The sequence below is a fragment of the Anopheles funestus genome, chromosome 3RL (genome assembly GCF_943734845.2).
Source record: "Anopheles funestus chromosome 3RL, idAnoFuneDA-416_04, whole genome shotgun sequence".
Lineage (NCBI taxonomy): Eukaryota > Metazoa > Arthropoda > Insecta > Diptera > Culicidae > Anopheles > Anopheles funestus.
Genome location: NC_064599.1, coordinates 78,737,213 through 78,760,715, shown reverse-complemented (window position 1 = coordinate 78,760,715; position 23,503 = coordinate 78,737,213). Strand labels below are relative to the sequence as shown.

Genomic DNA, 23,503 nt, shown 5'->3' with positions numbered 1-23,503 from the left:
GCTTCCGTACCGCCCGGGCGTCCATCCGGCAGCCCGGATTGTTTCCCTTGTTTTGGAACGCGGTATAAAAGAAACCCTACGGAGAGATAGAGAGAAACAAAAACTCACCGGAAATGGATGCACGCACCACGCGGTAGGAAGTGAGCGGTTACCGATGGCCGCACCCGTGGATAGAATATTATTGTTTAGCGTTTGCTGTACAAATAAAGACGCAAAACTTTGGTGAAAAGAATTGTCTTCCAACAGAAGCATAGCGAAGGGCATTCGGAACCGTTCAGTACAGCTTAACGTGTGCACTTGAGTGTTTTTGTGACAAGGAGCCACTCGTAGAAATAACTCGTTCGATTAGATAAATCTCTTATCCTTATCGGTAACGCACGTTGGCAAACGGTGCGAATCGGTTCGGGGAGTTTAATCAAATCGCGCTTGAAAACCGCCCTTGCGCGCAGATACGTTGTGTGCGGTTTGTTCAGTCGGTCGCAAAAAAGGGGTTGAACCAGTTCCAAAACTATCTCACCGCAGTCGGTGGTGCTCTCGCGAACCCCCGTTTGTTTGTTGTGTATCGATCGACCATAGATCGGATATCGAATTCCCGCGGTGTCACAATGCGATATTGTGGCAATTTTGTGTTCGTTGGTCGTAAAGAGTGCTTGATAAAAGAGAGATAAAGTGAGAGAAAAAAAGAGAGAGAGGAAGAGAGGGAGAGAACAGAGAATCGAGAGTGTTTGTGGAAACAAGTTCAACTTGAAACGGTGTCTGCTGTCCGTCTTTTTGGGTGGCTAAAGCAAGCAAGATTAAACGGCATTTGCTATGGAGGAGAATACATCGGCGCAGAGCACATTTTGAGAGCGTCCATTTGTCCGCATACATCAGATCCAGCTAGCTTGAAGCAGGGAGCAGATTCCTCTTAGCAGCTAAGTGAGCCGTTCCAGCAAGTGACATTCCAGTGTGCGTGCGTACGGTACTGGCAATGAAGAACACCCACCTTATCTCCAAGCAAGACTCGGTTTGACAGTTTATGAGCGGAAAATTGCACTCGCCGTTTGTGTTTCGTGCGAGCTAGGGCGCCAACACCCTGCCAAGGCAGGTCAGAATATGCGTAATCGTAATTGAAAATGTGATTAAAGGTGATTCATCACGTGTACCGTTGCAAAAAAACGGCCTGTTAACGTGTTTGTGCCAAGGGGAAAAAGGGCCATTGTGCCGGGTTATGTAAGGTACGGCACACGGTGACAGAAGAGCTCGCGGGCTGTACGTTCGTCACCTGGTCTCGTTGTCTCCCGTTTGAGTCACTCGGCGTGCTGTGTGTTTGTGGCTGCAGAAGATATCTCAAGAGACGTCCTTGATCGTGCCGTTTACCAGTGTCAGAGTTGAGTTCTTTCAGACCGTTGCAAGTGTGTGTGTTGGTGTACGGCCGCGGATCCGGCACGGAACAGCTGTTCGGTGACACGTGTGAGGGTGCTAGCCCTAGTACGATCGGTTACCGGTTTGTGTGTGTGTGTAGTGATTTCATCAACCTCACACGCATAACACACGCTGTTTGTGTGTTGTGTCGGGTAGCTCGGGGTAGCTTTTGGCTGCCACCGGTGAAACGGGCTAGTTCGGTCGTGTGCAACAGTGTCGTAGGTAATGATGGTTCGTTCCGCCACGCGGACATTGGTCCGACATTGTGTGCTGTTATTGGTGGTACTGGTGGCGCTTGATAGAAGTGTGGGCACGATAGATAACGCTACCGGTGCGGTACGCGAGAATTCCCTTCCGAATGAAGTGCCCGCCGTAGTAAGCGCCCAATCGCACGTAGTACCTGAAGCTACCGTCAATACTGCAACGACGATTGCAACAGACACGATCACCACTACCATCGTCAGCTCGACGGAAGTAGCTACAGCAACGACGTCATCGATCGCCGCTAGCAATGAGGCCACGCGGACCGTGACGACATCCACAGCGTTGCCGACGACTTCAGTGCCAGTAACAGAGGTCAGCTCGATTGAGCCGATTCATCAGCAACAATCCACCTCATCGGCATCCGATGAGTTTCCACCAGATTGTTCGGAATTTAGCGTAAGTATTTCTTGTTACATTCCATTACGATGACATCGAACAAACGCAACAGACGATAAGCAATCTCGCGTGGTAGATACGGCTGTCGAGTTCATGATAACAGAACCACGGAGAATGGTTACCTCATCGAATATTAACAACAAGGTATGGATACGTGGTCATGATTTGCGAACCATCTCTAATTGACGCTTAACGAACCACACACGACCATTCCGGTGCGATTCGTAATGCCGCATTCTTCCTACGCACAGCTGAAGGTGTCCGAAGAAGCGCCCGGAATGTACCGTCATTGGAAATTCAACATGCAATGTGTGTCTGTCAATAATCATTGTACAATTTTGTAGGATATTAGTGTGGTAAAAGAAATTGTATAAAGTACACAACCAGAACCGGATGGAAGCTATTTTGTCTGTCTAGACAACATTTTACATTACGCTTCTTGTGGATGTGGATGAGAAATAACGTTTACATTCCTGTGTGCCGTGTTCGGGATGCTTAATGACGTCGCAGTTTCAGACGCCAAGTATCGTTAGCTTTTATGACATTGTTGATCGAGACCTGCGGGGTGATCACAGAGCAAAACAGTGATTCAATAATGATCGTTCTAGATACGATCTTGTGAATGTATGGCATGAGTTCCCGTGTTGCTTCCATCATTGGCCGGAACAAATAGAACTGGTTGTTTTACCTTCAAATGTGTCATGCATGCTACGGTAAACAATAAACATAATTATGTGGTAGATAAACAGCATAATACTGATTAGCAACAACTGATAAACTTAGATAGGAAAACGGGTTGAGTTGTCGTTCAGAATTAGAAGAATTTTTTGGTGTATTTTTTTTTTGAATACATTTAAATTATAAGGGAAATAACGTGGCAATAGTGTCAACAGTGCTTATGTAAAGTCTGATGGCTCATTTAAATTCTGTAGTTAATCCAAATGGATTAATAATTTTAGACGAACCTCAAGAATACTATCAAAATATTATCTTTGGCCGCAAGTATACTCGTGATTCGTTCGCAGAAGTTATTCAAATACAACAAACATTGACATTGTATCAAACATTGACAAACATCTTGACATTGTCACTAAATATAGTAATCCGAGGCGGATACTAGAGATCTCTGGCCAACACATTAGACAGATGGGTTTAAGAGTTAACAAGTCAATCATCTATCTATTTGTCGAACTAAACTATCGTAATACTTAAGAGAAATTCAAAACTCCGGTGATCTTCAATTACTGATTTAAATTCTCGGTAAAACTCTTAGACACTAGGACGGAATTCGACAAAAGAATATTTGTAGATCGTTAAATCGCGTTTGCTAATACTTCGTCTCCTAAACTTTACCTTCAGGCTTCGCCCGTCCAGCTGATGTACAGTGAAAAGGCACGCATACGCAAATGTTGCCCACCGGGACAGATGATACAACCGCGCAACAGCTTCCAGTACGAGTGTGTCCCGGGCAGCCAGGAGCTAAAGATCGAAACCATCGAGGCACAGTTTTACGGCAACAGCGAATGCGTTGAGGTGACCGGTGAGCAGGTTGTGCTGCCGGTAGAATCGCAAGATCTCTGCAAAAGCGACCCGAAAGCGTTGATGTACAGTGCGGACCAGGGTGATGAGCTGTTTGTGCTACAGAATGGATCACTGTTGGTGCTGGAGATGGGATCACTCGTGTCGGTCTTTGACAGTTACTGTGTGGAAATGACGAACGATGCGATGCTGTTGGCGAAAGTGTGTGAACATGTGGCAATCGAACGGCTCGGTGTAGTGGAGTTCTTCATGCTGTTCGGTTCAGTCCTCTCGGTGCTAGCATTGCTGTTTACTGCACTGTGCTATTCGTTCGTCCCAAAGCTGAAAGATACCTTCGGATATCTTATCGCGGCCCACGCTGGTACGTTCGCTATCGGGACGATTTTATTCGGGCTTGCCCGGTGTGGTGGTCGCTGTATCAATCCGGCCAATGTTGGTAGGTATGGGAAGGTGGGCGAAATGTTGAGCATGTATATTTTTATTCATTGTCCATAAATGTTTACTCTTCCTTCAGAATTGACCGAAATCTTCTCGAACGCGTTGCTTGGTAGCTCCATTTTTGCATTCTTTCTCATGAACGTGTACAACGCAATGTATGTGGCGTACTACATACCGAATGGGCTCGAGTACGAGAACAAAAACAAGCGGGACATGTATGCATTTCTGGCGGTGCTGTACTGTATCACCCTAATACCGTTGGTGCTATTTCCCAAGGGTACGTTCGCGTAGTTTCTTCGCAGTACTGCTGCATGGATGTCCAGGGTGTTAATGGCAATTCTTCATCATTCGCAGGTGGTCTTGTTTGTATCGTGTTTCTATACCATGGAGCAATCGTAGTCTCGCACATCCTTTCGTGGCACTATGCGAGAAGACTCGCCTCGGGCATATATCTCCAAATAAGCGGCCAAACGAAGATTAATTCAACTCGGCTGAATGACATAAATGGACAGTACGTTGCCAAATCGCCAATTACATTACCCGCATAGGTGTGCTCTGTTTGCATAACAATCGCACTGATAACGTTTCGTTTTAGGCGGTGGCTCTGTCTGGTGGAGACAATATTTGCACTCGTAGCATGGATCGTCTTGGCAGGGTTAATACTGTTCAACATTATGACCGGTTCGGCACGTATCGTTGCCGTGTACTGCATCGTACTGCAAGGTCTCCTTATCGGGGGGCTGTTTGTGGCCGGCCAGCAGCGATGGATCATACTGCGGGAATGCTGGAGCTACTCGGGTTCGGTCGATTTGCGTGCGGTAGAGAACGGTGTGGAAATGAAAACGTTCGCCAAATCGAAGGTGATGCTGGAGGAACCGGAGGATGCAACCAATACGTAGATCGGGGTGTGGACGTATCCGTCACAAAACAGCCATAATATGTACTACACTATCTGTGATCGTTCTGTCCCGTTCCATTCCGAAACCGTGGCGTGACACAACTCGTGCGAAGATTTGGAATTCGAATAATAAGTTACCCAAAAGCTGGACTGGTCGCATTAGCAGGAAATACTCCTCTACCCTGTACGTACATGACGACTAAGCTTGAGTATTGCATGTACTGTGTGCCAAAAATGAAAAGCATTATGAAACATTTATAAACCATAGAAGTGAATGCTACTCACCGAACGTTCAATGTGAAGAAGCAGATATTGCTTTTTTGAATGACAGCAGTATTGCAGTCTTTAGATAGTAAGATAATAGAATAAGTATGCAATAAACCAGATTCGCAATTAGTATTCGAGATCCTGCACGTGTGTTTATCACTACTTATGGTTGAGAACAAAAAAAACCTAAACAAACCAATTTCACGCATTATGTAGCACCTTTTGAGAAACGTATCTAATCAACGATAAGAGCTTTGATCTGGTTTGGGGCTGTTGCTCTGTTCTTGTGTTTTTTGTTCACACAAAGTATACAACTATAAAGTGATATAATTAGCACTGATAATTAAATGTATAATTAGTATAATTAGGGTAATGTCGTTGGCATCCGTTTGTCAAATGTAAAGATAAAAATAGTATCACTTACGATTAAGCTGATGTCATCAGTGGATAAGAAACCTTATCAATGGGTTTGTTTTTTTAAACTAAATTGGTATAAGACAACTAAGGCCAAACAGTTCAGCGTGTCTAAATAAAAAAACTCAGCTCAACTTCAAGTTATTACTTAATTGTAGAATAGACATAAACGTGTCCTGTTCTAATGAACATCGCAACTGGTGCAGCATTGTTGTCTCTCCGTTCTTTTGTCCGATATCACAATCGTTGCTTACACCCTACAGCCCAAAGAATGCGATATATTGATGGCAGATCTGCTCATTCTCAGTCCCAGCCCCAGACGCTTCAACCTTGCCGACATCCCACGTCTAATTGCTTATCTGAGATCATGCGCGACCGAACGCGCCGTTTTGTATGCACTTGAGAAAACCCGATCGGTCGTATTCACGTGTGTGTAGTTGTCTCGGGGTAAGAGTATGTAACGAAGCGCGCGCCCGACAGTACCAGTTCGTAATAAAATCTGCGTGGTCATACAGCATCGTGCAGAGAAGTCACAAGATTGGATTTTCACCGACGCCGTAACCCCCAAAAACAAACTCACTTCCGGGCAAATTTGAAACTTGTGCGAGTTGCGTGCGTATGTGTGTGTGTTTTCCGGACTGCTGGAATCACCGGGCCTAAGTGCCCGATGAGCGTTATCTATCGACCTGAAGTTCTGATAACGCAATGTTCGTATTGTAGGTTCGCGAGCCGAATATGGACAGATAAGTGTACAGGTGTCGGCGTTGATGGAGAAACGTCACATACCTTTTTATATGAGGTCTAGTGCCTTTCAACGACGTTCAACGACGATCAGTTCGCACACGTTGGTGATCGGTTTTGGACGTTTGGTATGACCGTGCGCTCCTCGTTTGCCGCTAGAGCTAATGGCACCCTGAACATATACACCCCAGGAAGGTGACAACTTGTGCGAGTATTTTCGTACATGCCGGAAACACTGTGTCGTTATTCGTGATATGTGGCTGATTCATAGGCAAATTCTGTGAAATTGTAATTTCTTCACAGACCAGACTAATCTGGTTGGCTTCCTGAAATTGTGTCTCGATTTCATAACTTTATTGTGGCCGGTTGACCCACGATATCTTGCCCAGGAACGGTGTGCTTACGGTGCGTGTGTACGGATTTCTTATCAGTGTGCATCGATAGCGACAGGCTGGGCAATGTTTATCCGTAGAACGTAAACCTATCGTGCCGGTTCCCATTGATAGCAGCATAAAATCGGTACAGTTTGGTTTCTCGTGCGGCCTTTCACATTAGTCGTTCATCGGCCGAAGTGTGCAGTGTGTTTGCATTCCTGAACTGGGAAGTGGTCGCAGCTATTCGCAAGTCAAGTGTCTTAAGAAACGCCGGTTCGATGGGCCGCTCGAGAAGTATACCGCAGTCGGTGTGGTTGGTATTGACCGTGTGTGGTGTGATGTTAACCGTGGCAAGTGCCCTCGACGGCAGTGGACAAGGTGAGTCCACGTACGAAGAATACGATGACGAGAGCCCGTACCAGGGCGGCTATCGGGCGGAAGACTTTGACAGCCTGGAAGACTTTGCCGTCCACGAGGATGTGCTCGATCCGATCACTGACGATGACATTTCTTACTCAGGATACGATTACGAGGAACCGCTGGACGACAATGGTGCGTCGTCTGTGAGTTCCGTAGTGACCGCACCCTCGACCGAATCCATACTGCTTCAACATGCGGCACTCGGGAATGAAACGATTAGTGAAACGAAAGCAAAGCAATCCACCTTGGTGGAGGATGGGCAGAGTACGCCACACCCCGGTGACAGCGTAACGGGGATGGTCGATCCAACGTCCACAACCTCAGCTCCGGAAGATGACAAAAGTTGCCGGGGTCGACAGGTAGGTGACAAATATCGCGTGTATTACGTCATGCTTGTCTCATCATTCACGTATGGAAATTAGCAAAAAAAAACGATAGCGCAAAACATACAGAAGAGTGAAGAGTTCGAACTTGGCCGTCTGTACTATACAGAACCAACCTGTCTATGCACTATGTATGTACATTGTGCGTGCGAAATGATACCAAGGCTCTAGGACAATATCGTAAAGAGTGGCATTATCGCAATGTTCCGGTGATAAGAAAAGGATTATTAGGATTTGGTGGCCTTTTGTTTTGTAGCTGGCGGCACATGAGATAATAAAATTATCCGGATCTTTGCCACCCAACGCAAGAAACTATTATTAGAACTTTTATATATAGAAACTATTATATAGAAACTATAGAAACTATTATCCGGTGAAGTGGTTTTTTGGCAAGTTTGGCAAGCCAGCTAAACCGGACATAACCGAGAATGTCGTTACGCATAGCACAATGTTTCAAAATGCCTCATCACTCTGCTGAAGTCGACTCTGGTGAAGTCTAAAGAGCATGCCGAAATTGGCTAAATATGGTAAAAAAACCGAGATATGAAAAAAGATAAAACAATAACACGAGCAAAAAAAATTGCGAAAGATTATACTTTGTTGCTGGTGGAACAGTTGTTATACATACTTTCCTTCATACTTTGTTGCTATCTGATAGAAACCTGACCTCGGACCATGAGCATAGCATGAGATAAGCGATTAACCAAACACTCAAAATACTGTTATTTCTTAAATTTGTTCAATTTGAGCTATATTTATCGTTTTTATCAATACGATTCGTTATCGACAGATGGTCCAACATTTTCTATAAGCTAATGACTATTACAGAACGATTTCTATACGAAATACTAGGTATAAACCCGCCACTGCGAGTAGGGACCAATCTCTTATGAAGTACTCATATTTTTCCAGGACATTCAGTAATTGCCAGTTCCGAAGTAAAGATATCAGGGATTGTTGTTAACATCTTGCAAGCTAACGGCGGTTCACTTCTTCCAGAAATTACCAACACAGCCGACGTTTCTTAGCCACGATGCCAGCGTTATCAGAAAGTGCTGTCCACGTGGTGAGAGTCTAGAACGTGAACATTTCAAGTACGTGTCCTGTCAGCCTGATGCACGCAGCACGATTCTACCCCAAGCGATAATGGCCCAATTTTATCAAGATTGCATCGAAGACCTAGAGGAGGACATACATCTGGATGTGCGGGTCGGCGATCCATGTTCTACTGAGCCCGGTTTGGTGTCGTTCGGTGAGCGTACGAACGATACGTTGTACATCATCCAGAATGGTTCGCTGCTGGTAATTTATGGCATTAACGGTTACGATGTGTACGATACGTACTGCCTGGATTACGATCGCGTCTACGGTACGCTGGTCGGATACGTGTGCGCATCGCAGGTGCATGTGACGGCTGACCTTGTAAAGGGCCAGCTATTTCTGCTCGCCATGTGTCTAATCGTTGCCGTACCGGTGTTGATCATTACCGCAGTGCTGTATACCATCATACCGAATCTGCACGATCTGCACGGTCGAGCGTTGGCGCTGAACTGCGTTAACTTTGCGGTAGCTCTGCTGCTCGAATGCTTCTTCCAGTATCGTAACCGCGGGAAGCGAATGCTGCTGGATGACATGGTGCTCGAGAATTATGCAGAATATTTCATACTGGCCACATTCTTCTGGCTGCTGGTGAACTGTGCGAATAATTGCTTTCATGCCTGGTAAGAACGTAGCAAATGGTCGCGTATGGTCCGTTGAACAACTTGGGACATATTTCGTTGCAGGTATTATGTGCCGGCGGGGAAGAAATTCAACATGCGAGAAGAAAACCAACGATTCGCGGTATATGCACTGTTTGCGCAACTTATCCCATTGTGCATCATCCTGAGCTACTCTAAAACATCCACAGGTAAGAGCGTTCTACGGTGAACATATCATGCTAAGGCAATAGATGATTTTATTGTAATATCTCTAATCGTGCTTTCCCCAGGAATGCCAGCCATTAAGCACTATCTGTTCATACCGATCGGTGTGACGTTGAGTTTGGGTTTAATTTGTATCGTGGCAACATCAGTTAGAGTGGGGCGGTTAAAGGAGAGCTACTACGTCTGCCTTGACATACAGAATCGTTTAAAAGAGGCAGGGCGTACAGATGAAGTGGCCGACTTTGAGCCCATTTCCAAGCGCAAAGTGGACAAAGTTATCTACATGTAAGCGCATCAGGAAGTTTGCTTCGGACGCATACTGCAGTCGAGTGGCATAAGTCGTTTAATGAGGTTTTGTTTCGCTCACAGGTCGAAATATACGGTACCACTATTTGTCGTGATGGGCACCACCTGGACGGTGATGGCAGTGACGTACTACGAAACATACGAGCTGCCAATCTTCTACGACATTCTGTTCGGCTGTCAGGGTATACTGATGTTCGTCATCTTCGTCTGCATGCCACGCCCGTTGAAAACGATTAAAGAATGGTCCGTTAGCAAAAGGTATTGCATGTGGATGTGGGAAACGGTCCCTGTGGCTGAGCCGAAGATAGAGGAGCAGGCACCGATCATGCGACGATTCGCACCTGTTCAGATGGCTGCAGGGGCTGTGCCAATTCATACGGAAGTAAACGTTACCGATATCCCTGCGGCGGAGACAAAACGTGTTAAACGCAGCAAAAATCCTTTCACCTACCTGTAAAAACTATAATGAACGTGTTTTTGTGATGTTTGTTTTCGGTTCGGTTTTTATCATTACGGTTTTTTTTGACGACACATTGCAAACACATATCGTTGGTTGAAGTATTAATTACAGCAAAATGCTGATGGCGCTGTAATGTCGAAATACATGACTATTAGGTTAAGGAAGCCATAAGCTCATACGAGGTTAGGCCCATGTGCCGGTGAAAAGAGAAGCTATAGGAATAGTACTTGGAACGAATTGAATCCAATAGGTTAGAATAGCATACTACTACTACCTACTTTCTGTTTTCGAAAATGAAATAATTCATTTAACTTTTATTTATAATTCGTTAATACGAGGGTTAACGTGTACGTTCGTCTATCGTGTGTTTATGTTTCGGCTTTACAAGATCACCAAAAACAAGAAATTAACAATGTAAACTTTATGATGCTACTTGTCTAGTATTCACTTGAAAATTGGCATTAATGGCTCTAGTACTCGCTTACTATTAATGCTAAATATTGCCCGGCGACGCAAAGATGGTGTCGTTAAGGTTTTTTTTTTATTTTATTTCAGTAAGTTTTTTATAACTATATATTTTCTGCAAGCAACACAGGCTAGTCCATGATCATGTACACGCTAACGTTTGGGCTCTGTTGTCTGAGTGTGCACCAGGGGTTTATAAGCAATCGTAAATGTACAACAAATAAAAACAAATGTACAAAAAAACAAACCATTCGAACAAGCTAAACTGTAACTATACAAAGTTTCGTACAACAATAGAACCTACTCACTTAAAAATGGAATCTACGCGTGAAGTTGTTGATTGGACAATCGTTTTCTTCCTATATCTTGGCCCAGGAGATACTTATAGATTTGGAACGTTATCAAAACACTTCACGGTTTGATTGTGAACATAAAATAACAAAAAAAAAAACAGCAATCGTTTTTCGTAGGCAGAACGAAGACGTCCGCGATTAGTGTTGCAATGGTATGTAGCTGCTGTGCTGTGCTGATTTTGGTACAATTATCCTAGCTAAGCTAATGTGATAAGGCCTCACCTAATGCAGTGTCTGTTCGCGTTCATTATCATCCCCCACTAGCAGTCTACCGAACGGTTTATCTGAACAAGGCAGCAAAATCTTCTAAATTGCTTCTTTAAAAGTGATTTTTGTTTGCATAGCTGTATCACTAGCAGGTGTGTCTAAGAAATGTATCACGCTCTGGATTTGATTGGAAGAAAGGAGTTTTGTTTTTTTTTTTGTTGCTACTGTCAAGATCATACGGGTCTCGTTTCTTTTTCGGACACGCGATCCGAATGCAAATGTAAAAAAGGGATTTCTTACTGCTTCTCCTGTAGCGTTTTAGTGGTCCTAATCATAGTTGAAGAAGAAATCTGTAGGAAATAGAGTGACTGTTTCCTAGTGAACCAGTACCGTAACCTAGTACCGTTTGCGCCGCGATCAATCAATTTCGTCGAACGACGGAGACGGGCATCGCTTTTCTACCGCAAACGAGCTGCTGATACCGACCAACCCGGTAACTCCCCGTGTACCGGTGCTCTGGAAGTACAGCAGCTGGTAGCGCGAATCTAGCGGCAAACTAACATTTTCCGAGAACGTTAGCGTTACGGTGCGGGTATTTTGCAGATGCTGAAGCTGTTGCTCGTTCAGTTGATGCTGCTTATCCTTGTACGTTTCGGTATACTCGTACGCCAGGTACTCGCTCAGACTAGTAAAGTTTTCCTACGAGAGAAAGATATTGTTAACTTAAAAACAGTGTCACGTTTGCAATATCTAGTATCCGCTAACTTACCCGATAGATACCGATCCAGTCGGCATTACCCTCGTCGAATCCGTTCGGTATGACGTACTCAATAGTGTTCGGTTCCCCGACCAACCATAGCTCGATCGGTTTGAAGCTAATCGTACGCTCGGTCGTATCCTCGTACACCTGTCCATAGTCAATTAGATCCGTAACAAGATCATCGAAAGAATGCACATCGGTATTATTAGCCATGGCAAGCTTGTAGCTAAGCCGATTGTTATGCTGATTCCGGAAGTGTTCCACATTGTACTGAGATTTTCGATTCACCTGTGTGCGCGCGCGCGCATAAGCGTTCGAGCGTTCGTGTGCATGGTTGTATGTATTTTCACGTTTTCCCGTGCCCGTAGATTACACGATAAGAAGCGGACAGGCAGGAAAGTTACAATTTCCCCCCGGGCACAATGTATGGCACGCGGATGAAGAAGGCGAGTTCAGGCAGGCAGTGACACGACGATGCAATTACATCGCATACCGACGAGATACCAGCAAATGCAGTTAGTTTCGTAAATGTGCAGTTTGGTGCGATGCAGTGCGGTGCAATGCGGCGAACACAATACCAAAATTATGCGCATTCACACACAAAACGGTGTTGTGTTGTGCGTGTTGGTTATAAGGTTGCGATGAGAAGCAAAAACGAAAGAGAGAGAGAGATAAAGAAAGAAATATGGAACATTTACCAAATAAATGGATAAGAAAGAAAAGAAAGCAAACGGAAAAGCGTCAAGCAATTAGTGTAAGCAGTTGGGTAAAGAATAAGAAATGCTAAAAAATTAATAATAAACGATTTCCATTAAACAATAAATAAAGACAGATCATATGATAGGTTAGTAATGTGTTATAAAGCAGAATATGTTACATTAAAATGAAACTAGTAGTTCTCCTCTTAAATAATATCTAATGTGTTAAACGTACTTTAAAGGTAAATGATGCATATTAAATTAGTATTACTAAACGCTATACTACTGGTAAAACTATGGCAATGGTTCTCGTTCATCAATCTTACTGATTGCGTTAGATTAATATACTTATTTACTTCGAAGCAAAGTTTAGTGCAAATAAAGCGATCGTAGCTATCAGTTCAAATCATGCAGCGTGGTTCATTTTTGCTTATCGTGTACACTACACGACACGAACTCACCCTAGCTTCCCTAGATGTGTCCGCCATTTTGGCACTGTGCAGCGCCGCAGGACGTCGCTTCTTGCGGCGTATCGTCTTAAGCTTCCGGCTAGCCGTGGTAGCGTAAAGATTGCCGTTTTCGTCTCGGCTAGGCTCAAGCGAACACTGCACTAGTGCCCGGGGGTTAATGTCGATTTAATTGCATGACACGAGGCGCGACAACGGAACAGTTGAGAGTTTGAGAGGCAGAAGGAGCGAGCGAGCGCGTGACGTAGTTGAACCAATGCAGATGGAATACACCAGATGTTAGAAGGTGCGAAACACAAACGAAGGACCAAAAGACACACATAAAAATACGAAGGTGAGGGAACAAACACAGTTTGATTAGATTTTTCCTGCTAGCACTGTTTGGGCTTATTAGTTTCTCGTTTGGGAATGAGAGGAAAATGGAATTTCCATGCCATTCTGGTTCACTGATGTTTCGATACAACTGTACATTGTATTCGATACAATGTTTACAAAAACACACATGTAGAAAACACATCGAAAAGCTCACACACAGGAATGGGTATGGTGGTCCAGCAAATAGGACCACTCGTTTGTACAATGAAAAACACATCCGGAAGATGGTGAGCTTTGGCAGTGGAATCAGTATCCGAAGACGTACCTTTAATGTGAATTCACTCGTAACCGGTTTGTGATCGCTAATATTGTAACTTGGATGACTTTTGTATGATGTTTGTTCCACCGTGAGGCGCACGTTGCGGTAATTGTTTTCGTTCACCGCGTACAATATCCGATCGGTCCATGCCGGTCTTCGTCTAAAAAAGGAAAGAAAAGAGGGTAGAGTTTGTATTTTCCATTTCGAAGTATTTGATAGATCATCATGCGCGAGAACGTACTTCATATCATAATCGTTGCTACCGTGCTCGAACTTGAACGTTGGTGGAAACTGTGGCAATCGTTCCTGCAGCTGACTAAACGCACGGCCCTCGCGTCTTACTAGCAGCAGCTGGTCCTTTTCGATTAGCTGCTTCAGCTCGTCCCGTGCAACCATGGCACGGATCTCATCAGCGGATGTCGTCGCTTCACCCGTTAGACGGAAGTTAAGATCGCCGAACCAAAATACGTAGCTGAAAAACAGTATCGCGAAAGAACAAATGAATATCGGACGTGCAATTCCCTCCTTGTACCGCATCCAAATCAGTTCCATACTCATGATCGAAAATGGTTTCCTTTGCTTTGACGTGAAACTTTTGCTCCTGTACGATCCGTTCGTAGTCATTGATGCGTTCCTCCAGCATGTGATCGTGTGCGGCCAGATGTGCGTTCACCAGACAGATCGAGCTACCGTACACGTTCAGGCGTATGCTAACAGCTCCCTTATTACCCTACGGTGTGCAAAGGAAAGATCGATTGTTTAATGGCCACAGTTGTGTGGTGTGCGTGCGATGAACGTGGCATGCCTACCCAGATTCCACCGAGCCCGGTACGGGTGTACTCTGTCTCAACCTGTCGCAGATGCAGCAAGTGTTTCCGCCGGGCAAATACGGATAGCAGCAGACCCTGCATCTGCTCCGTCTTGATCACGACGTAATCACGCTCCTTCAGCACCTCCTTAAACTTTTGCGTCCATAGATCATCCTTGAAAAGGTTGTAGAGAGTGTTTTGGGGTTGAGCGTTCACTTCTTGCAGTCTGTAATGGAAGGAAACATCGAATATTAAGAGGTGTATGATTCGAACGAGCTCAGAATGCTCCAGAGTTCACTTGCCCAATCACAAAGAAGTCCGGTAGATGCGTGTCCTGTTCGGGGCGATTCTCCAAACCCAGCAGCTTGTTGAGGGAGATGGTTTCCGGGAACTTTGTACTGACGTTCCATGTCACGATGTAGATTCTGAGGGCGAGAGGTAAAACACGGACGAAACTTTAAGGTTAACAATGACCATAGTACAGGCGGAAGTGAATGGAAGATAGTACACTTAAACATTGTTAGTTTTGCTTAGGTTTAATAGCATTTCTCGATTCAAAGTTTTGCCACCTTTTGGATCAGTTTTCGCTCATTCGCCACTACCATAATTGCCACATTTCTTGACCACTTGAAGTGAACAATAAAAGGCTGTTGCATAAGGCGCATTAGGTTCACGAACTGCATAGCGTGTCTATAACATCGCACTGGCCCGCACTTCCTACGGCGTTTCTTACGCCAATCATGTCCAACAAATGGCATCACTTCACGCGCCACACTACGTCAAACATTATATGATCGGCGCCGCATCGATACTCTTGCTCAAGACGCTCTCCAACATATGTTGGACCACTTCAATGACGTCCATGGCGATTGCTTCACCTTTGTCTGTTATCAGTTCGAGTTACCTGCACGCGTTGTGCGTCCGATGGTCCTGCTTAACTGGGTATGACTTCCGGCGCCTTTTCGACGACTTTCGTCCAAACATGGCGTGTCTGGCGAGCTTGTTGCGCGATACACCACAAAACAGTTCACCGGATCATTCGAATCGTACCGAACAAAGAGCTGACCACCGTTTGTTGGAAAGAAATTGAGGGCAAGGTCTTTTTCTTTTCCTCCTGCTTACGGTAGCACACTGATTGCTGGGTGTTTCTTTTGAGGCTTTTCGCGCACACCCGCTCGGGCGGGTCTTGATGCGTCCACACGTGTTCAGTACCGATCTTCAACTGATCGTACCCGTCGGATTTCCGTTGCTTCGGTCGCGATGGAGGCCCTCCCCGGTAGGCATCGATCGGATCGGTCAAGTAAGTCAACGGGCCACTATCGGGCACTGGTGTTCCGCGGAACCACGCGAACCACACATACACAGACCAGCCAACCAGCCTTCATACGGAAAAGTGAAAAAAAAGCTTCGCTTTTGCCTACTTCATTTTCACCGCCAACATGAAACACGAATTGACCGATAAAACACACCGGTTCGCACACGCACACGCAGAGTGGAGTGCTTTTTCCGCAATGCTACTGCGAGCGCGTGCTGGAAAATGGGGACGAAGAAGCACACGATATGGTGGACGCTGTTCGTGCTTTTTGTGGTGGAACAGAGAGTGTAAGAGAGAGAGAGAGAGAGAGAGAGAGAGAGAGAGAGAGAGAGAGAGAGAGAGAGACTTGGTACGGATTGGGTGCCATTATTGCGATGGTAAGGTATTTTTTAACCGAAAACAGTGTGTTGATATAAAACATATCAATCGTATCGAGAAGGGTTTATTGAAAAGTATTTGGGGTTAATTTTGTGAAGAAGAATTGGGGTGAGGGTGGGGTTGGTAGATACGGAGTGGGTATGTTTACTTGTTCCAGATGTAATTTAAATTAATATTCACACAATCCATAAAAAAAACAAAATCAGTCTTCTGATCTTCGTGAGTATATGAATGGGCTCATAATATATAAGCTGAAGCAGGTCCCACCAGTTCCCACTTATATCATTTAAATTTTAAACATTATTTTGATGACTCAAATGATTCAGTTTTACTTTTGAAATATACTGTAAACCCTTTCAGATGAAACATAACACAAAAATGGCATATTTCACCGTCGTGTCCTGCATTGCATTGCAAAGTAGCTGACCCTGATCGATGTTTCGAGGAAGTGTTGCCACCAGTTTTGCTTTGTATAACGAAATGGAATTTTTAACAAATTCAAGCTACATTAATTTAGACTTTATTCGCACGCTGGATGCATCCACCGTATGGCGGAAGGCACACAAGCGTACGATTGACCAGTTCGGAAAAATAACAAACTCCACACATACACACTTTTGCACGATAAATAATTTTCCCTCCGTTTTTCTTTTACTTCAGGCAGAGGGGAAAGAAATTTTGGGCAATGCCAGCACGAATGGATTGCGTTTGGTTTTGTTTCATGAAACAGTGGCCCTAAACAAGCGTGTTTTGGTGCGTGCACCGACGTGCAACAGGTAAGTGATTTAAATGTGATGATTGTCCCGCCGAGCAATGCATCACTTACACAAGAAACAATTAACGGAAAATTAATGGTTTCGAAAACGGGGGAAGGTGGAAAGAAGATGGCAAGAAGGTTTAAGTGTGAGCTGTGATTATTTAACGGCTGCATTAAACGTGCAATAACACTTGAATTTAATGAGCGAGCTGTGTAAACGTATGGATGCAAACTGGAACTTTTGTTTTCTTCATCCATCAGACTTCAGAATCTACATCCATTAATAGTTGATATTGGAATAGAAGGTATTGGCGGAAGCTATGCAAAATTAAAACTTTGATAAACTTTTTGATTTATGGATTGATAAAGCAAAAAAAAAAAGATTTTTTTAAAATAACCTAAGCTGCAAGGTACATAACCTGTTATTAATCTTATCTACAACCTTTAATTCAAGAAAAGTTTTTAATGCTTTAAACGAAAGCGAATACGTTGTTATTGATGGAGGAAATCAAAAACGATTTTTAAAATATTTTATGTAGTCGTATAAACAAATCGACTCAGTCAAGATTTGAACACATCCTGATTGTACTGCTAAATGTTGCATTATCGATTAAGTTATTGACCTGGCATAAAAAATGAGGACTCACAGACTTCTTTAGTGGTTATAAAAAATATTCTCCGCTGACCGGGAATTTACAAAATAATTGATTGAATCTTCCCATTTTCCCTTCATTTTCTCTTCCTTCTTATGATAATAATAGGTATTTTTAATTGGATTTTACTAAAATTGCAATTGCGAGCATTCCTTCATATCGGCTGCAATCATCGACTGCATTCATCAGTGTGACAATGCCCTCTGACCGATATATTATCACGATAAAATTAAAACAAAACTCCCCGACCACTCGGTGCTGTGGTTTGCGATTCTTAGCCACCGGCCATTCAATTACTTCATCTGATAACGATGCAATGATGTCACACGCCCTGGAAACGATAGTCGACAAACGCGGACAAGTGGTAATGGACACGGGGGAAAAAAACCTCTCGGTACCAAAAATAGCGTGTGCTCCACTGTGTGCATGGCCGCATGCGGCAGACGAGCGAAACAGTTGGGAGCATATAAATAAAATCTCATAAAAAGCACCCTAGACAAACGCACGTTGTTCCAGGTGTCGCTAATGGGGTAAGGTTCAGCGTGAATGCATTATAAATAGCAAACACATCCAGAGGGGAACAGTCTGGTTTAGCAGTACTGGACCTGTTGCTGAGAACCAGGTGAACCAGTTGCTAAACGTTACTATTTAAACAGCTGAAGCTAAAATGTAAAATCAATGGTTTCAATGAGCAAGGAAATGCATGATGGAGCCCGACCTGAGGCAGCGTTAGTCATCGTGTACTCGTGTGCAACCGTCGCATCGAAATATGAAAATCAATACCGCTTGGCATCGTGTGACACGGGTTCAATTTCTCCAAGCGAATCGTACCGACATCGAAAAACGGAACCCGTCGGTGCGAACAAACACAGAAGCGTCACAGAACACTAAGGATGCCTTTGGAATGCACGTCGCTTCCAGCAGGGAACGAGTAGAAGCCGACCGACGCCTCCCATTGATGTAGTAACGTGTGTTAGTGTGTAAGCTTTCGGACATTGCTTTTGTGCGTAAGGTAAAGGAGGTCTGTTTGCAAAGGCACGGGAGCCAAACAGTCGCGAACTGTTGTGCCATAATGTATAGATTTCAGGTCAAGATCGATACCCAGGCAGCGTTCGTAGCTTGGTACGGGCGATAAAGGGTTAGGGCTCCGTGTGCTAATAATATACACCTCATTTAGATGGGGATTAAATAGATGAAACACGAATCAAACATCTAATTACACACGATCGCCAACAAAACGTGCCTCGGCTGCGTCTGATGACGCTAGAACGCCCGTATATTCTAATTAATGATCTGTGTGTTTTTTTTCTCCAGCAAAACAGCTTGCATAAATACTCATGATAAGACATTCGGTACGTGTTTGCTTTTGCTCCAATCCGCCCAATGGGTGTAGTGTAGTCTCATCGTTCGGCCGAACAGACTTTTTCTTTTTGAATAGAGAATACAAGCGTTTCTCACGCTACAGCTGGTGCATCTTAACGTCGCCGGTTTCTTCCGGTGTCGGTCCAGCATCCGACTGGGCACTGGGTCGACGAGAAGAACCCTTTTCAAACATACAATTGACGTCACGAAGGTGGTAGGGCCTAGTCGGTAAGCCGAAAGTGCTTTGCACCTTATGTAACAACACCGCCACAAGAGGGCGATAACAATATATCCAAACGAACCGCGCGTCCGATAGTGTGTACAGGCAGCGCTGAACAATGAACACCTTATCAGAGATTGTAACACATTTCCGAATGAGTAAAATAACTCACAACACGTGAAAATTTGATGCGATAATATTTGTATTCTGTTCGCTTTGTTGTTAGTAGAAATGTTATGCGCCTAAAAGTAGGCAATTTGCAACACTTTTGAGTCGTTTTTCGTAAAGTTGATGAAAGAAACATTATTTTTGACAATTTTAAATTGAATTTGATATATTTTCCAATAAAACACTTAAGTCGGCAACCTGATAAGTGCGAATCAAAAAAAGGGAAAGCTTTCCAAACATATCAGCGTGACTTGCACGGGAAAGGGCAAGACGCCACATGAGGAAGCGCTTTACGGTGGATAAGGAAAAGGTGTAGTTGTAGAATTTATGCGCCAGTCGCGAATGAAATGATGAAACGATAAGTCAGACCGAAGTGCGCACGATAACGGCACGACGTCTCTTCCCCCGAAAGAGCCATCATAAACGAAAGAAACGCAATGTACAGCGACAAAAAAGAAAATCAATTCATCCACCTTTTTCGCTGCGATAAGAAGGCGGAGGACGGCTTATCACATACCGTCGTGCTGTGGCTATCGCGATTTCCCGGTGTTTTGCGCCATGGATGCAGTGTAAATCCGATCGATAGGGCACGATATGTCAAGAAGCGTACCGTTTTAGTGGATTCTTCAATGTTATGCACATCAAAAGGAACCGAATGTGTACGACCTGTATACTGTATTATAGTTTATGATCCGTGGGCCACCAGGTTTCTGGTGGGGTCAAAAAGGTGAAAGCAGACGGTTTGAATTTCGGTTGAACTAAAAATAAAACTCCGATCAATTTTATGAACGGTTACGATTATTCAATAACCAACCAATGGGGGGAAAGCTTTCGTTGGTTTGACACGCAAATCGCTTCCCTTTTTTTTGCTCTGGCGTTAGTATAGCTGAAGAGAAAACAAAATCTAAAAAACACCACTCGATACTACTACTCACTTTACGTCCCAGTTGTTATCACAGTGACTCATTTTGTATCCGGTCGATGAGTCCTTCCGCTGCTTGCTGATTGGTTTGCCGTGAAGGGAGAACCACACTGCCGGGTGTTGATGTGCTTCCCTGTGGATAATCCAACGCTTTACGGCTTCTGGCTGTATTTTAATTGTTTCACCATCGGACAGAACACTGTTTAATAATCACACTGACATCCACTGATCGTTCCAGCGCGTTTGTTTCGTATGTTTTGTCACCGATTCGCTACAAAATCAAAACACACACCGAAGGTATGAACACTAAAAACAAAAACACTAAACGGTAGAAATGTGGCTAATGAACGGGTTACACAATTTGCTAATGCTAAAAACTGCGAACATTCGACGCAATCACCGTACGAATCGTTCTGGCATAGAGAACCACACTGACTGGACACATTTGTACAAAGGGAGACGTTTCAACCACACGGCGGGATAAACGTTCAATGCTTCAGCGGGAAAGCTTTATCTTATCGCAAACCGCAAGTCCGAACCGCGATTCGTGTTCGTTATCAAATAATTATCACCAACAGTGGACGATAGCGAGAGAGAAAGAGAGAGGAAAAGAGAAAAAGAAGTTATTTCTTTTTCTGGACTTTTATGATTAAACATACTGGCTGCTCCATAAACACATGATCCTTCCAAAAAAAATGTGATAAAAAAAAACCGGGAACCATTACTTTACCGGCCATGTTTCTATGCACGATCATAAACGACCAACGGTCAACGTTTGGCCTTTCGTTCAAGGTGCAGCGTGACCCACCTCCGTGGACGATGACATTCATGTGTCGATCGTGCGCCGCGGTTAGCTTTCAAAAAACTCACAGTCAAGGTAAGTGAGTCAGAGCGGCACCGGCAGTCTGATGATAGTGACCATCCGGTTCTCTTTCGTCCTGAACCTGTCAAGGCAAACGGGTTTCGGTATTTCAGGCACAGCATTCGCCGGTGGTATTCATTTCCGAACCAAAATCTTGAACAAAACTACAAGAAAGTGTAAGAAGAAGAATGACAAAATTAGCTAATCTTCAAGGTGTGGTATTGAAGCGAAATTCGATAGAAACTTGTGTTGCTGTATCTCCGAAAAAGGCCATATGTATTCAAATCGCGTACGATGCGCCTAAATTTATGCAAACGATACGACAAAAAGATCGATCTTGCGGCTTTTTCCTGGCTTTTATTTGTGATACACTGTTAAACTTCCAATTGAATCAGCCATCGGGGAACTGCGCAGAAACATTTAGCAACAAGCTCAAATCGTCTGTCGTTGTCAACAACTTCCCGCACGGTTTGATTAAAACCTTTACATCAAATGATCGTTCCACGGGAGGTAAGCTGCAACCTTGAGCTAGCGATATAGCCACCATTTTAAAGAGACACCTTGAGAACGAAAAAAAAACATATTTAACTAGCTGTTAGTAATTTTCTTATCGGGTAAGGTTGTTTGAATTCGGTGCCGTAACTAGCTTGAAATGAAGTTGGTCTTGCCGTAACGTAGCAACACTACTGCCGCCTGCTATTCAACTTTTTGCGACCGTTTATCGTCGACCGATTCATTTGTGCGGGAGAAGCAAAAGGAGTTACAACTTGCTTCTATGGAGGTTTTTACGAGCTTGTTTGTGATGTTTCTGGGTATCGTCTTTTTTTTCGTCATCGCTTGCAAGAAGACAGGTTATCGTACGATGATGTTGGCACTTTTTTTCAGCATTACTTCAACGGATAACCATCATAATCTAATGTTGTGTAAAGTGTGTGCCACACACCCTGTGGATGGTGGATGATTTGTGTTTATTGGTGGGTTTCCGCTGTTGCCACAAAGTAGCACACTCGATTGGCAAGGTTCCCTTTTCCCTTAACTAACCCTTTATTGAACCGGTGAAGGTGTTTGTTCACAGAGAGCGATAAGTACAACTTTCAATACAATCAACAAAAAACCCTACCCGCACACACAAACGCTTTGCCGCTACCAAACGAACACTGGTTGCGAATGAAACCTCTGGCATTACGGCCAATTAATTCTCGTATGACTCGCGATGACGGTCAATGGTGTAGTAAAACGCATGGTGGAATCTATTTTTAATGCTCCTACTATTTACACAGGCCAGACTAGCGACCAAGAACACCGAATATCACATTTTTTATGGGCGGTAGAACTTTTTTTTCTGCCTCATCTTGCGTTGATGGATTTATATTTTCCTCTTGGAAGGAAACACATTTTTATGCACTTGTTTAACATCTTGTAAGGGCATGTTAATTAGGTCACATTGGTAAACATTTCTCTACACGCTTTGGTAAACACAAACAAATTTAGGGCCGCATACTGCTCATCACTTTGTTCACTGCGTTTAGTGGAAAAAGCTGTGTCGGGTATAATTCCATCCCTGCCCTCACATTTCCTAGAGCACCACCTTTTTCCCAACGAAGGGTGCTGAACATCAAAACAAGTGATAATGCAACAAGCACGCGATTAGAATTTTCACAGTCACCAACAGCACTATTTTGCGGAGTTCTCAATTAAACAAACGATTGAACCGAACTCAATAAAACATAACAGAACCTACACCGTTGAGAGGGTTGGTTTTAACAGCAACGCCCGCAGTTTGTCGTAGCGGGTGGGTAACAGGAATAGAATGGCACAAAAAAATCAACACTGAAATTCGAAGACCGCGCAGAATTTTAACCTCCGTTCTCGGCGAGAAAGAACAAGAAAATGATGTTCGGTGCAAAATATAAACAAACACACGACTCCGGGTTGTCAGGCGGTCATCCTTGCTGACAGCTATGGGTTAAATATTTTGATTGTGAATAATAAATGTAGGTTTTATTTAAGTGATTTAAGAACGGAAAAGATGTTTGTCAATCGTTGAAGGAGAGTAATAATTTTTGAGTATTTAAAACACCATTAGAAATCATTTTTCACTATAAACTGTAAAGGCCTTTTGTGAAACGAGGAGAAGGTTTCAACCTCACAACTAGATGGCGCTGCATGGGAAGGTTATTTAAATGGAATACAAACGGTTGAAGCAATCGGGAATTTAGTAGATTTCAATTCAAATATCTTAGT

At 43.9% G+C, this 23,503-nt stretch overlaps 3 protein-coding genes across 9 annotated transcripts; 2 read left to right on the top strand and 1 right to left on the bottom strand.

Annotated features, from left to right (window-relative positions):
• Positions 1-153: 153 nt before the first annotated feature.
• LOC125767401 (uncharacterized) lies at positions 154-5,335 on the top strand. Its single transcript, XM_049433940.1, has 5 exons — positions 154-2,064; positions 3,424-4,039; positions 4,118-4,318; positions 4,396-4,552; positions 4,637-5,335. Exons 1-5 carry the CDS (start codon positions 1,630-1,632, stop codon positions 4,938-4,940), a joined length of 1,713 nt encoding a protein of 570 aa, XP_049289897.1. The 5' UTR covers positions 154-1,629; the 3' UTR covers positions 4,941-5,335.
• Positions 5,336-6,117: 782 nt separating this feature from the next.
• On the top strand, positions 6,118-10,941 carry LOC125767398 (probable G-protein coupled receptor Mth-like 14). Of its 2 annotated transcripts, XM_049433934.1 has the most exons (6): positions 6,118-7,113; positions 7,255-7,514; positions 8,538-9,259; positions 9,323-9,447; positions 9,529-9,748; positions 9,833-10,941. In XM_049433934.1, the coding sequence occupies exons 1-6, from the start codon at positions 7,014-7,016 to the stop codon at positions 10,224-10,226; spliced, it is 1,821 nt and encodes a 606-aa protein (XP_049289891.1). In that variant the 5' UTR covers positions 6,118-7,013; the 3' UTR covers positions 10,227-10,941. The 2 variants fall into 2 exon arrangements, with proteins under 2 accessions (XP_049289891.1, XP_049289890.1); XM_049433933.1 differs by having other exon boundaries at positions 6,118-7,514.
• LOC125767403 (inositol polyphosphate 5-phosphatase K) lies at positions 10,734-23,159 on the bottom strand. 6 transcript variants are annotated; one of them, XM_049433945.1, is made up of 10 exons: positions 23,001-23,159; positions 20,411-20,718; positions 14,925-15,077; positions 14,623-14,848; positions 14,368-14,543; positions 14,055-14,285; positions 13,820-13,973; positions 13,174-13,317; positions 12,024-12,302; positions 10,734-11,953 (listed from the first exon to the last, which is right to left on the bottom strand). In XM_049433945.1, the coding sequence occupies exons 2-10, from the start codon at positions 20,440-20,442 to the stop codon at positions 11,672-11,674; spliced, it is 1,677 nt and encodes a 558-aa protein (XP_049289902.1). In that variant the 5' UTR covers positions 20,443-20,718; positions 23,001-23,159; the 3' UTR covers positions 10,734-11,671. The 6 variants fall into 6 exon arrangements, with proteins under 6 accessions (XP_049289902.1, XP_049289900.1, XP_049289899.1 ...); XM_049433943.1 differs by having other exon boundaries at positions 20,411-20,668; XM_049433942.1 differs by lacking the exon at positions 23,001-23,159 and having other exon boundaries at positions 20,411-22,368.
• Between the last annotated feature and the right edge of the window lie 344 nt (positions 23,160-23,503).

Bases quoted from the DNA above. Each gene is read 5' to 3' on its own strand.
- LOC125767403 (XM_049433945.1), bottom strand. From the start codon at position 20,442: ATGAGTCACTGTGATAACAACTGGGACGTAAA. The intron at 14,849-14,924 runs GCAAGTGAACTC...CTTCCATTACAG, and splicing joins CCGGACTTCTTTGTGATTGG to ACTGCAAGAAGTGAACGCTC. The intron at 11,954-12,023 runs GTAAGTTAGCGG...TTTCTCTCGTAG, and splicing joins ACTGGATCGGTATCTATCGG to GAAAACTTTACTAGTCTGAG.
- LOC125767401 (XM_049433940.1), top strand. From the start codon at position 1,630: ATGATGGTTCGTTCCGCCACGCGGACATTGGTCCGACATTGTGTGCTG. The intron at 2,065-3,423 runs GTAAGTATTTCT...CTTTACCTTCAG, and splicing joins CAGATTGTTCGGAATTTAGC to GCTTCGCCCGTCCAGCTGAT. The intron at 4,319-4,395 runs GTACGTTCGCGT...CATCATTCGCAG, and splicing joins GTTGGTGCTATTTCCCAAGG to GTGGTCTTGTTTGTATCGTG.
- LOC125767398 (XM_049433933.1), top strand. From the start codon at position 7,014: ATGGGCCGCTCGAGAAGTATACCGCAGTCGGTGTGGTTGGTATTGACC. The intron at 7,515-8,537 runs GTAGGTGACAAA...CACTTCTTCCAG, and splicing joins AAAGTTGCCGGGGTCGACAG to AAATTACCAACACAGCCGAC. The intron at 9,260-9,322 runs GTAAGAACGTAG...ATTTCGTTGCAG, and splicing joins AATAATTGCTTTCATGCCTG to GTATTATGTGCCGGCGGGGA.